General features: G+C 36.4%; 1 protein-coding gene across 3 annotated transcripts in view; it reads left to right on the top strand.

Annotated features, from left to right (window-relative positions):
- The window catches only part of AFF4 (ALF transcription elongation factor 4), a 174,444-nt gene that overhangs the window by 126,594 nt on the left and 33,882 nt on the right, over positions 1 to 13,968 (top strand). For all 3 annotated transcript variants that reach the window (XM_077138428.1, XM_077138429.1, XM_077138427.1), the window contains 4 exons: positions 6,847 to 6,884; positions 7,322 to 7,484; positions 8,177 to 9,094; positions 13,848 to 13,939. In XM_077138428.1, the coding sequence (XP_076994543.1) occupies positions 6,847 to 6,884; positions 7,322 to 7,484; positions 8,177 to 9,094; positions 13,848 to 13,939 (1,211 nt within the window). The remainder of the gene's footprint in view (positions 1 to 6,846; positions 6,885 to 7,321; positions 7,485 to 8,176; positions 9,095 to 13,847; positions 13,940 to 13,968) is intronic.

Raw genomic sequence — 13,968 nt, 5'->3', positions numbered from 1 at the left:
TAGAGGGGAGGTCAGTGAGTTCACCTACTGAGGGAGACCACATCTGAGAAACAAGAGAGATTCTTTGACAGTGACTCTTAGGCATCATTTTAAGATATACCGCAGGAATAAATTTTTCAGGGGTGAGCCCCAAGATCAAGGGCTTGTGAGAATATCAAGAATTCCCCAGATGGGGAAATTTAATATTTCTTCCTTTCTCCTCAGTCCCTCAAGGGGACTTTGCAAATACTTTTTTATTCTCCGCCCAAATTACTCTGGGATATATTGGGACATCACACTAACCAATATATACCACATTTTGTTTATCCACTCACCTATTGATGGGCACTTGGATTGTTTCCATCTTTTAACAATTATGAATAATGCAGCTGTGAACATTAACCTGCAAACTTCTGTTCATGTCACTGCTTTCAGCTCTTCTGGATATATACCGAGTATTGGTATTGCCGGGTCCTAGGGCAACTTGATATTTAGTTTTCTGAGGAACCGCCAAATTGTCTTCCACAGAGGCTGTACCATTATACATTCCCACTAGTAGTGAATAAGTGTTCCAATTTCTCCACATCATCTCCACCGTTTGTAGTTTCCTGTTTGTTTAATAGCAGCTATTCTTACAGGTGTGAGATGATAATTTCATTGTAGTTTGATTTGCATTTGCCTTATAGCTAATGAAGATGACATCTCTTCGTGTGTTTTTTAGTTATTTGTATTTGGTGTTCTGAAAAATGTCTATTCTTATCCTTTGCCTATTTTTTTTGTTTTGTTTTGTTTTTTAAAAATATTTTTATTAATGAAACAACAAACAAACACAAACATTCTTAACATACAAACATTCCATATATGATGTACAATCAGTGGCTCATAATATCATCACATAATTGTGTAATCATTACCATAGTCATTTTTTTGAAACATTTGCATCATCCCAGAAAAAGAAATAAAAAGATAAAAGGAAAAAACTCATACATAAACCCCTAACTCCTTTGCCTATTTTTAATTGGGTTGTTGTTTTGTGGTTGAATTGTATGATTTCTTTGTATATATTGGATATGAAACTTAACTAATACGTAGTTTCTACATATTTCTCTCTGAGTTGGCTTCCACTTCACCTTTTTGAAAAAGTCCTTTGAGGCATAGAAGCATTTGATTTTGAAGAGTTCCCATTTATCTACTTTTTTCTTTCATTGGTTGTGCTTTGGGTGTAAAGTTTAAGAAGCTACCTATTATTGCTAGGTCTTGGAGATGTTTCCCTCTATTTTCTTCTAGAAGTTTTATGGTAGTGGCTCTAATATGTAGGTCTTTCTTCCACTTTGAGTTAATTTTAGTACAGGGTGTAAGATAGTCATCCTCGTTCATTCTTTTGGCTATTGATACCCAGTTCTCCCAGGCCTGTTTATTGAAAAGACTATTCTGTCCCAATTCATTGGGTTTGGAGGCCTTGTCTGAGATCATTTGACCATAGATTTGATGTTCTGTTTCCACACTCTCAATTCAGTTCCACTGATCGATGTGTCCATCTTTGTGCCAGTACTATGCTGTTTTGACCACTGTGGTTTTATAGTAAGCTTTAAAACCGGGAAGTGTTTGTCTTCCCACTTCATTCTTCTTTTTTACAATATTTTTTGCCTATTTGAGGTCTCTTTCCTTTCCAAATAAATTTGATAACTGACTTTTCCAAGTCTTCCAGGTAGGCTGTTAAAATTTTGATTGGTATTGCATTGAATCTGTAGATCAGTTGACATCTTAACAACATTTAACCTTCCTATCCATGAGCTTGGAATGTCTTTCCTCCTGTGTAGGTCGTTGATTTCATTTAGCAATGTTTTATAGTTTTCTGTGTACTGGTCTTTTACATCCCTGGTTAATATTATTCCTAAATATTTTATTCTGGTAGTTGCTATTTTGAATTGCTTTTTTTCCTTAATTGTCTCATCAGGTCATTACTTGTGTATGGAAACATTATTGATTTATGCACATTAATCTTGAATCCCACCACTTTTCTAAATTTATTAGTTCAACTAGCTTTGTTACAGGTTTATCAGGATTTTGCAGTGTAGGAACATGCCGTCTGTAAATTATGAAAGTTTTACTACTTGCATTCCAATTTGGATACCTTTTATTTCATTTTCTTGCCTGATTGCTGTAGCTAGAATTTCTAGCACAACGTAAAATAATAGTGGTGACAGTAGACATCCTTGCTTCTTTCCCAATCTTAGGGGAAATGCTCGCAGTCTCTCACCATTAAGAATATCCTGGCTGTGGGTTTTTCATATATACCCTTTATCATACTGAGAAAGTTTCTTTTGATTCCTACCTTTTAAAGTTTTATCAGAAAAAGATGCTGAATTTTGTCAAATGCTTTTGCAGTGCCATTCGAGCTGATACTTGATTTTTCCCCCCTTTTTGATTTGTTAATGTGTTGTATTATATTGATTTTGTGTTGAACTATCTTGCATGCCTGGTATAAACCCACTTGGTTGTGGTGTATAATTCTTTTTATTTGTTGTTGGATTCATTTCACTAGTATTTTATTGAGAATTTTCGCATCTATATTTATTAGGGAGATTGGTCTGTAGTTTTCATTTCTTATAGCACCTTTATCTGGTTTTGGTATTAGAGTGATGTTAGCTTTGTAGAATGAGTTAGGTAGTGTTCCTTTCTCCTCAGTTTTTTGGAAGAGTTTGAGCAGGAATGTTATTAGTTCTTTTTGGAATGTTTGGTCAGTGCCCCCTGTGAAGCTATCTGGCCCTGGGCTTTTCTTTGTAAGAAGACTTTTGATAACTGATTGAATCTCTTTACTTGTGGATTGTTTGGTGGGATCTTCTATTTCTTCTTGAGTCAATGTAGGTTGTTCATGGTTTTCTAGGAATTTGACAATTTCCTCTAAGTTGTATGATTTTTTTGGCATATAGTTGTTCATAGTATCCTCTTATGGTTTTTCTTTTTTTTTTCCTTAATTTCTTCATGGTCCATGGAAACAATCCCAATCTTGTTTCTGATTTTGTTTATTTGCATCCTCTCTCTCTTTTTCTTTGTCAGTCTAGCCAGGGGTCTGTAAATTTACTGATTTTTCAAAAAAACAACTTTTGGTTTTATGGAATCTTTCTGTTGTTTTTTATTCTCCAATTCATTTATTCCTACTTTAATCTTTATTTCTCTTCTTCTGTTTGCTTTGTGGTTGTTTATTCTTTCTGTAGTTTCTCCAGGTGAACAGCTAAGTCCTCAATTTTTGCTCTTTCTTCTATTTTAGTATAGGCATTTAGAGCAATAAATTTCTCTCTCAGCACTGCCTTTACTGCATCCGTAAATTCTCATATCTTGTATTCTCATTTTCATTCATCTCCAGATATTTCTCTTGCAGTTTCTTCATTGACACACTGATTGTTTAAGAGTGTGTTATTTAATCTATGTATATTTGTGAACATTCTGATTCTTTGGTGGTTATTTATTTCCAGCTTCATTCCATTGTGGTCAGAGAAATTCCTTTGAATGATTTCAGCCTTTCTAGAATTCATTAAGACCTGCTTTGTGTCCCAGCATATTATCTATCCTGGAGAACGTTCCATGAGCATTAGAGAGGAATGTGTATCCTGGTGTTTTGGGGTGTCACAATTTATATATAACTGTTAGGTCTAATTCATTTATCACATTTTTTAGGTTCTCCATTTCTTTATTGCTCGATCCTCTGTCTGGTTTTTCTATCTATAGAAGAGAGTGGTGTATAATTGTTGAAATGTCTTGTGTTCCTTTCAGTTTTGCCAGTGTTTTCTTTATGTACTTTGGAGATCCTTGATTGGGAGCAAAAACATTTATGATTGTTATTTCTTCTTGGTGAATTGTCTCTTTTATTAATATGTAGGGTCCTTCCTTGTCTCTCATGACGTCTTTTTATTTAAAGTCTATTTTGTCTGATATTAGTATAGCTACTCCTGCTTTCTTTTAGTGACAGCTTGCTTGGAACATCTTTTTCCATCCTTTCACTTTCAATCTATTTGTATCCTCGGGTCTAAGATGAGTCTCTTATAGGCAGCATTTGGATGAATCATATTTTTTATCCATTCTGCCAATCTGTATCTTTCAGTTAGTGAATTTAGTCTGTTAACATTCCAGGTTATTACTATAAAGGCAGTTCTTGAGTCTACCGTCTTATCCTTTGGTTTTTATTTGTCAGATCTATATATGCTTTTCCCTCTACCTCTTTGTATCCTTTAAATCATCCTTAAGTGATATTCTTCAATTCTATGTTCTCCTCCAGACCTCACTCTCCTGTCTTTTTGTTTTTTCTTTCAGCTAACTGAAGACTTTACTATTTCTTATAGGGCAGGTCTCTTGTTAACAGATTCTCTCAGTGTCTATTTGTCTGTGAAAATTTTAATCTCTCCCTTACTTTTTAAGGATAGCTTTGCTGAATAAAGAATTCTTGACTAGAAGTCTTTCTCTTTCAGAATCTTAAATGTATCTTACCAGTGCCTTCTCACCTCCTTGGTGCTTATTGAATAGCTTGAATGTAGTGTTACATGGCTTCCCTTGTACGCGGTGAATCATTTTTCTCTTGGTGCTTTCAGGACTTTCTACTTCTCTTTCATATTTGATAGTCTGATTAATATGTGTCTTGGAGTGGGTGTGTGCCAATTTATTCTATTTGGGGTTTGTTGGACTTCTTTGGTTTGCATATTTATGTCTTTTATAAGGGTTGGGAAGTTTTCCCCCATTATCTCCTCAACTAATCTTCCTCACCATTTACTCTTCTCTTCTCCTTCTGGAATACTGATGATTCTTATTTTTGTGCACTTCTTATTGTCCATCATTTCCCTAAGATCCGATTCCAATTTTTTCATCTTTTTTGACATTTGTTCTATCATTTGCTCAAATTCACTTGTCCTGTCCTCTAGTTGCTTATTTTTTCTTCTGCTTCTTCAAATCTGCTATTGTATGGCTCTATTATATTTTTAATTATGTCTAAAATATCTCTCATCACTGAGAGAGCAACTGTTTTTTTATTTATTCCTTCAGATTATTCTTTATCCTCTTCTGGTGTCTTCTTGACATCCTTTATATCATTAGCCAAACCACTGAATTTATTTAGAAGATTTGTATGAATGTCTTTGATTAGTTCCAAATTCTGTGTCCCCTCTGGTGTTTTAATTTAGTCATTTGGCTTGGCTATATCTGCCTTCATCTTCATATGCTTTTGTGATTTTCTGTTGGCTTTGGGGCATATGAATATCTTGGTTAGGTTATTTTCAGAGTTTACTTCCTTCAGTAGCCTCAGGTTTTGTATTTGCTTGGGTTTGTATATCTTCTTTTGTTCTTGGTTTGTCAGTAATTTTCCGCCAAACCAAGCCCAAATCTCATGCAGGAGCTGCAACTCTACTTGAAGATTTGTTGAGAGATAGCCATACAATTGGACTGCACTTTCTGTGTATTCCCAGCAGATTGTGTTCTTGGACCTCCTCTTCCCCTCAGGCCCACCTCTCCCCAACTGCATCAGTCAGGATGGAGATTTGTTGCAATTCCGGCCAAAGCTACTGATCTCTGTGCATGCTGAAAGCTGCCCACCCTGGAGCTGGGAGTTGGGGGCTGGGCAGTATCCACCTCAGCAGAGAATCCTCTTGTGGGCCTGTGGGTCTGGTGGTCACTGGGCTCTGGCTTGACCTTGGGCTGTGGGACTGATTATTTCACCTGTCCCTGCCCTCAGCCAACCCAGAAAAGCCTGCTGGTGCTGAGTGGCTCAGCTCACTTTCTGAGCTGCGCCTTTCTGCCCAGGTATGCCTGAGGGCTCCTTGCTGAGCCTCTCTGCCTGTGCATGCCCGAGGGGTCTGGGCCTCAACGGGGAAAGGGAAGTGGGAGTGGGACCCAGCGAGTCTCTGAGTCTCTTTCACCAGCCATTTCTCAGACCAGCTCCATTTTGCATCTCTCTCTCCTCCTGACAGGAGGGTTACCAGTCTCTGCCACAAACCAGGCACCTACAGTGGCCTGTCTCAGGGGTCAGGGGCAAGCACTGTGTACTTCCTGGAAGTTCTCTGCAGGCAAACCAAGTCTGCTGGCTTCCAGTTTCCCGACAGGAGCTTCCCGCTGCGGAGCTAAGAGAGAAGATCTCCCAAGCTAGTTGCAGAGGCTAGCCCGGTTCCTCGGAACCTGCTCCTTCCTGTGCACCGCCACTTGACCCAGGTGGAGTCATAACCAAGCTTACTCACCCTGTTCTCTCTGTCTCAGTTTCTCCGCTTTTTCATCCAGGCTCTCCCTATTTAGTATAGAAGTCCCTTTCTGGTCATTCACACCCTGGAAATGCTGTCCTGGTCATTTTTCTGTCACTTCTCTGGTTGTTCCATGGAGCAGGGATGAACTCAGCCTATCCTATTCTGCCGTCATTCCTGAAGTCCCTTCATTGTATTTTGTAAGAATTGATAATTAATATATTTTTGATCTACTTATTTAAAGTAAGCTTATTTCCTTAGCTTTCTGACTCTAGAATGTTGTGGTTTTCTGATCTGTTTTCATTTTTCTAATTTTTTTTTTTTTTTTTTTTTTACTTTTTAACTAATCCGTTTTTAAACCTCTTTTTAGGGTCACTTTTTAAAAATTACTTTTTCTTAATACTTATCGAGAATGAGAGTACACCTCTAAAGCATGGGCTTTTTGACAAGAACTGTTAACAAAGCTTTTGATCCTATCCTGACAATTCCATTATTCTTTAGGTTAAAACACTGTTGCAAGTATTGTTGAGTAAATACTGATGCAGACATAAGAATAGCCGGTTTTTCTATTAAGATTTCAGATACTGTTCACATTAAACAGAGTTCTGTTTATTCACATATAGATTTCCCTCTCATGCTTTAATTTTAGGATTGTGATAAGACAATGCCAAGGAGTACACCAGGAAGGTAAGCATCCTTTTATTTTTTGTTTGTTTTTTTGAGGGTTAAGTCAGCCTGCTAACATTGTAGTGATATAATAAATACACTATAAAAAAGTATTATTGATTATGATGATTTTCACAATTCTGTAAATTTACTAAAAATTACTGAATTGTACTAAAAAAATTGGACAGACTTGATTACATTTAAAGTATACCTCAAAAAAAAGAAAAATAATAAATTACAGCTCAGTAAGAAACTTTTTTTAGTAAAAAATTGTTTTAAGTTAAATATTAATAGCTGAGTAGCACCAACAGAAACTTAAAAGTATTTATTTCATTTATGATGAAATTCTTGATTTATGAAATTATAACAGCTTAACATATGGTAAATTTGAAATAAAATTGTTTTCTTATTGTCACTGTAAAAATATTTTCAGTCATTTTTATATTTATCTCTTTTAGCAATTCCGAACCGTCACATCATAATAGTGAAGGAGCAGAAAACTCTAGGGATGACTCTAGCAGCCACAGTGGATCTGAAAGCAGCTCTGGATCTGACTCAGAGAGCGAAAGTAGTTCCAGTGACAGTGAGGCAAATGAGCCATCCCAGAGTGCATCTCCTGAGGTAAAAGGGATATATGGGGTACTTCAAACCCCTTGGTGAAAGCCACTTAAGAGTTGATTTAAATATAAAAGGTGAAGGAAAGAAAGTTGCATATTCTGATACAAAGACATTGAACTGTTTGTATCTTGGAAGAAACTCAGATAATTCAGTTTCCTTGCTATTTGAGCATTCATTTGGTCTAGATTAGGAATCACTTGAAGTCATATTGCAAGTCACTTAAAATACTGTATTTCTTTAGTTTGGGCTTTTTGTTTCTCAGCATGGTAATTCATGTTATTTAGTTATTTTAGGTAAAAACAGCTCTTATATAGTATAATTTTATTATAGCTTCATAAAATGTGATTGATAACATCTATTGAAACCTGTATCAGTTGTTTACTTCCTGGAATTACATATACTATATGTATATTTGTAATATTGCTTTTGGAGTTGGATCCCTAACAGGAATATTTGCTATTAAAGATTGTAAAAAACGTTAAACTTATTTTCTCATGCAAATGATCAAGCCTAATGATCAATATTCAGCCCTTTGCTTTGGGTCAGTCAGAGCCATGAACCTGTTCCTCTTTATAAGACTAGCTAATGCTTTTATGGCATCAGACATTATGTTTTTCCTCTTCTTTGAGTGTATAGGGTAGAGGAGGGGGAATCTACGATATCAAAAAAGAAATGCTTATGTTTATGTTTTCCAGCCTGAACCACCACCAACAAACAAATGGCAACTTGATAATTGGTTGAATAAGGTGAACCCACATAAAGTATCACCAGCTTCTTCTGTAGACAGTAACATCCCATCATCTCAAGGTTATAAAAAAGAAGGCCGAGAACAGGGCCCTGGGAATAGCTACACTGATCCAGGTGGACCTAAAGAAACAAGTTCCACTACTCCTGGACGAGATTCCAAAACTATCCAGAAGGGATCAGAAAGTGGGCGAGGGAGGCAGAAGTCTCCTGCACAGAGTGACAACGCAACACAGAGGAGAACTGTAGGCAAAAAACAACCCAAAAAAGCTGAGAAGGCAGCTACTGAAGAACCCCGTGGTGGTCTAAAGATAGAAAGTGAAACCCCGGTAGACATGGCTACCAGCATGCCCTCTAGCAGACACAAAGCAGCCACCAAAGGCTCAAGGAAACCCAGTATAAAGAAGGAGTCCAAATCTTCCCCTCGACCTACAGCAGAGAAAAAGAAGTACAAGTCAACAAACAAATCTTCCCAGAAATCGAGGGAAATCATAGAAACAGATACCTCATCCTCAGATTCGGATGAAAGCGAGAGCCTTCCTCCTTCCTCACAAACTCCTAAGTATCCTGAGAGCAATAGGACTCCCATTAAGCCCTCCTCAGTGGAGGAAGAAGACAGCTTTTTTCGGCAGCGAATGTTCTCTCCTATGGAAGAGAAGGAACTTCTTTCACCCCTCAGTGAGCCTGATGACAGGTATCCACTTATTGTGAAGATTGACCTGAATCTCTTGACTAGAATACCAGGAAAGCCTTACAAAGAAACAGAGCCACCCAAGGGGGAAAAGAAAAATGTGCCAGAAAAACACACAAGAGAGGTTCAGAAACAAGCCTCAGAAAAAGTTTCCAACAAAGGCAAAAGGAAACATAAGGTTTGTAAAGGGTTTTTGTTGTCATCATTGTTTTTTTGTTATCTAAATCTCAGAATCTGAAATACTATGTAAATCTCAGTAAGCAACACAATAACAATGTGGATAATAAGCTGTTATGACAAAAAGAGAGTGAGCCCATTTTCAGTACCAGCTTTAAACAAAAACCTCAGTCCTGGCAGGTTTGTAGATCAATTTTTATCAAGGAGTAATAACAAAAAATGTTATTGTAGAGTCAGTGTGCTTTTATGTATGAGAGCAGCAACAGCCTTTGTAGAGGGCAGTTTATGAGAATCTGTGAGACACTTCTTTATTAATCACCAAAGAAATGGGTAATCTATCAGTCTACTCTTTATTCTTACCTTTATACAGGGTTTCTTGAACATTGTCACTACGTCTCCTCCATCACTACCTTACTCCATTCCTTTTACCGCAAGCTATAAAACGGATCCACAAATCCAGCTATAAAACATATCCCCAAAATTCAGGAGGAGATATGTACAGGATCTATTTTAGATTACGGTTGTTATTTACATGAAATTAGGATATATAAATGACCACAGATATTGCCTTAGCCTTAAAAATACAAATAGTTTCAAACAACCTTACTCTATTTTTTAGGGGATCTAATTAGAATTTATAAAGGCACTTTCTTTGAGAGCTCTTCCCTCCATGCTAAATCAAAGGCAGCTAATCCTGTCCCTGAAGGAGCAGTTAGGGGAATTCGAGGACATTCTTGAAGAGGGTACACTGCCAAAATATCAGAACAGCGTCAAACCAAACCAAGTATGTGGTCTACACCTTCTCTAGGGAAGGGTTTCCATGTAGACACCTAAGAACCCACTGTATGCTCAAGTCTCACTTGAGAGAAAGGGGTGGACTTCAAATTAGAAAGGGACCTTAAAATGTAAGTCAATGCCTCTATTTAATCAAAAATGAGAATGGTGATTCCACATGGTTTTTTAAGAGTTCAAACAAGCATCTTTCTGGATAAACATTTTTTTAGCAGAATCTTTTTATTATTTTCAAAAGATACAAAAATGACTACTCCCATTAGTAGCAATACAAAGTTATACATTTTAACCAGATTTTCTCAGGCCTTTTTTGGATACCTTTAGTAGTTAACTATTTTGTCTTACCCTTCTGTAAATAACCACCACACAACATAGAGAACCCTGTGGAATACAGCCGAGTGCCCCTTTACTCTGGCACACTCCCATAGGCTATACTGATATTACCTAGTAAATAATATCCTCCTCCATTTTGTATCTATTTCTTATCTGTTATGCTTCTTTGGGGATAGGAAGAGAGGAAAAAAACTACAGTTCCAGTTAATATCTGGATCATCTAGTAAGTGTTGCCAATTACAATGTTTCTAGTCACAAAGAATTTTGCTTTTAATTCCTTGTAATTATCTGCTTTTTTTGTTACGGTCTGACCAAAATTCCTTTTCTGCATACAAGGCCAATATAAGCAACATCACGTTTATTCCAAATACACATTTTGGCTTTTTGTTTACCTTGAGCAAAGGTGCTTCCTGGGAATGGCTGCCAGTTAGGCCACTTTTTTTACTCTCTAAGGTGAACCATAGGTTATTTCGTTTTGCTTTCTATTACCCTGCCTCCCAATGTCTTTGACTTTATCCCCAGGCAGTAGATTTAAAAGGGGCTGAGCACTGTGTCAGCCTGTTGCAACATTTTTCATAAATATGTTCACTCTTAAACTGCAAATAAAGTCTGCTTTCTAGTGAGTGCTCATACAATTAAAAAAAGAGAGAGAGAGAAAAAAAGAGAGTGAGCCTAAGGTCCCAAATGCGGCTACATACAGAGCAGTTCCCTGAGGACCTTTAGATAAGAAGGACAGTATCTTATCAAGTAAAGGAACAAGACAGCACTTCCGGTTAGTTTGTGTTCTGTCCAGTTTGCAAGTAAAGAGTAAAGCAGAGACTGCTGACTGACCTTTGTGACCTTAAAATTTTGGTTTTAAATGTCTTTAATTGGAATATATACTCTCCAGATTGTTATAATCCCTGCCACTGTCTTCTGTCTTGCACCCAAATTAATATTAAGATTAGGCAGTTTTTAAATATTATTGTCTAATCTGCATTTCAACTATAAAACGGATCCACAAATCCAACTATAAAACATATCCCCCCAATTTTTCCTGCTTCACTCCACATATCTGTGGCTGAAGTTATATACTTAATTGAATTCATATTGCTATGTTCAGAAGTAAAAATATCTATTGGCACATAGCTAGTTTTCATCCCTGAATACTTCCAAGTTAATTAGGATTTAGAGACAAAGCTTATACATGTTTATGGTCAGTTTTTTTTTTTAACCTAGGAAATGAGGAAACTCAGATATCTATGATTGGAGGATATTAGTCATATAAGGAAAAAAAGTTAAACAGCTTACATATATAGACAAAAAGCCTCTAGAAAAAAACAGCTTGACTTTTTTCAGCTCTTGTAAAAAATTTTTAGAAGAAAGGAAATTTAATCTGCATTGAAGAAAGCTATGATTTCCCTAAATGGGTATGGGTTTCTTGTTAGGGTGATGAAAATGTAAAACTGTGGTGATGTGGCACAACAAAAAAACCATGTACGTATGTGAACGTGATTGTAAAAGAATGAAAGTTAAACGTGAGACAGGTAAACAGGTAAGTTCAACAGTGGCTTCACCAAGTGGGTTTAGAACCCAGACACCAATCTCAGACCTGAAAATCACACGTAGGGGAACCATTTTCTTAAAATGAAGTGAACCAAAGGTTTTTACTCTTTCCTTTTCTTAAAACTTCACTACCATGTGCAGGTGACATATATTTGAACAAACTAGAGTTATGTTGCATTGTGTTGGTGGATTTTTTTTGGTTTTTGGTGGGTTTTTTTTTGCCATCTTTAGAAGTTGAAATGGTCTACATTATTTGAATTTTTAGAAAACCGAAGCTTACTGCCTTCACTGCTGTAGCTAATGAGTTTCTTTTGTAGTACAGGGATGTCTTACTAGAGTAGTAAATTGTTTGGCTGCTGGCTTCTGCAGACACGGCCTCCAATTGCTGGACCTGGTTATGGAATTTATTCATAGAATTACATGAAATAAGACTTTCATATGATAGGAATTAAAAATATTGGTCCTCTTTTGTTTAAAAATATAGTTCGTGTTCTTTATAAGATATTCAAACACTAAAAATATATAGGAACTGGAAGTCCTTTTTGCTTTTTTGTTTTAATTTTTCATAATATATATATAACTTATAATTTAAAAATCCCCTTCTTCCAAAAGAAGTGCCCTATACCTCCCCCTATCCTCTGCACCTCATTGGCAAATGTTATTCCTAAGTTTCTATGTAAATATCTGTAGATCAAATTTTTATTTTATAAACTATATAATATTAGGAAACTCAGTAGTAGATTTTTGAGATTCATGGCTTTGATAAAATAAAGTGTCTAAAGGAATTCCTGCAGTTAAAGTAGGTGGTTCTGATAAGAGAAATAGTAAAGGTAATGAAGGATGTAGATTCCTTTTTCTTGTGTCTTCATTTGTCCATCTTTAGTTATTTTTGTAGGGGAACAAACTATTTTGTTATATTTGAGTTCTTGTGCTCTAATATTGGAAGCAATAGGAACACTTCTGAAACCTAGAAGGTAGCATTCAATATTATAAATGAGGCAACAGCTTTTCAGCCAAAAAGTTTCTCAAAATGATTAGGCTTGGCTATAATAAAAAAAGATGGCTAAATGGATTGTGGTTGATGAATGTACAACTATGTGATGATACTATCAGCCATCAATCATATAGTTGGGATGGATTTTTTGGTGTGTGAATATATCTCAATAAAATTACATTTTAAAGAAAAGATGGACAATAACAGATGGTGGCAAGGATGTGGAGAAATTGGAACCTTCAGACCTTGCTGGTTGGAATGTGAAATGGTGCTGCTGCTTTGGAAAACAGTTAGGGTGTTTCCTCAGAAAGTTAAACATAGAGTTACCATATGATCCAGCAGTTCTGTAACTAGGTATTTACCAAGAGAAATGAAAGCATAGGTCCACACAAAAATTTACGCGATTGTTCATAGTAGTATTCTTTACAGTAGCCCAAAGTGGAAATAACCCAAATGTCCATCAACTGATAGTTAAATAAACACTATGAGGTATTTCCATACATTGGAGTATTATTCATTCATACAAATGGATATAGATGAAGTACATGCTACAACATGTACAAATCTTGAAAAACTGTTAAGTGAAAGCAGCCAGACATAAAGGGCCATACATATTATATGATTCCATTTATATGAAATATTCAAAGTAGGCAAATCCATAGATAGAATATTGAATCATGGTTGTCAGAGGGTAGGGAGAGGAGGGAACAGGAATGACACTAAATGGGTATGGGTTTCTTGTTAGGGTGATGAAAATGTAAAACTGTGGTGATGTGGCACAACAAAAAAAACCATTGAATTGTATACTTTTTAAAAGGGTGAATTTTATGATATGTGGATTATATTGCAGTTAAAATTTCATGACCACCACCCACGCACATACGCATGCACAAAATCATTAGACTGGAAAGATCCCATCTGAAAGACTGGAGGAAACCTGTTTCAAGGCTTTGGTTCTGTGTGTCTAAAATGGGAGACAACTTCTTACCCTTAAAACAACTTACTGAAATTGTCTAAATGAGTTCTCACTTTATCTTCTTTCCAAAATAAAATCAAATCAAGTACTTGCTATTTTCTGTTATTCATCCAGAATGAAGATGACAACCGACGAGCCAATGAGAGCAAGAAACCTAAAACAGAGGACAAGAATTCGGCAGGCCATAAGCCATCCAACAACAGAGAGTATGTCCCCAAACACGTTGTACGCCCGT

This window comes from Tamandua tetradactyla, chromosome 20, assembly GCF_023851605.1.
Source record: "Tamandua tetradactyla isolate mTamTet1 chromosome 20, mTamTet1.pri, whole genome shotgun sequence".
In the NCBI taxonomy this organism is placed as follows: Eukaryota; Metazoa; Chordata; class Mammalia; order Pilosa; family Myrmecophagidae; genus Tamandua; species Tamandua tetradactyla.
The sequence above is the reverse complement of the archived record's forward strand: the minus strand, read 5'-3'. Positions and strand labels throughout refer to the sequence as shown.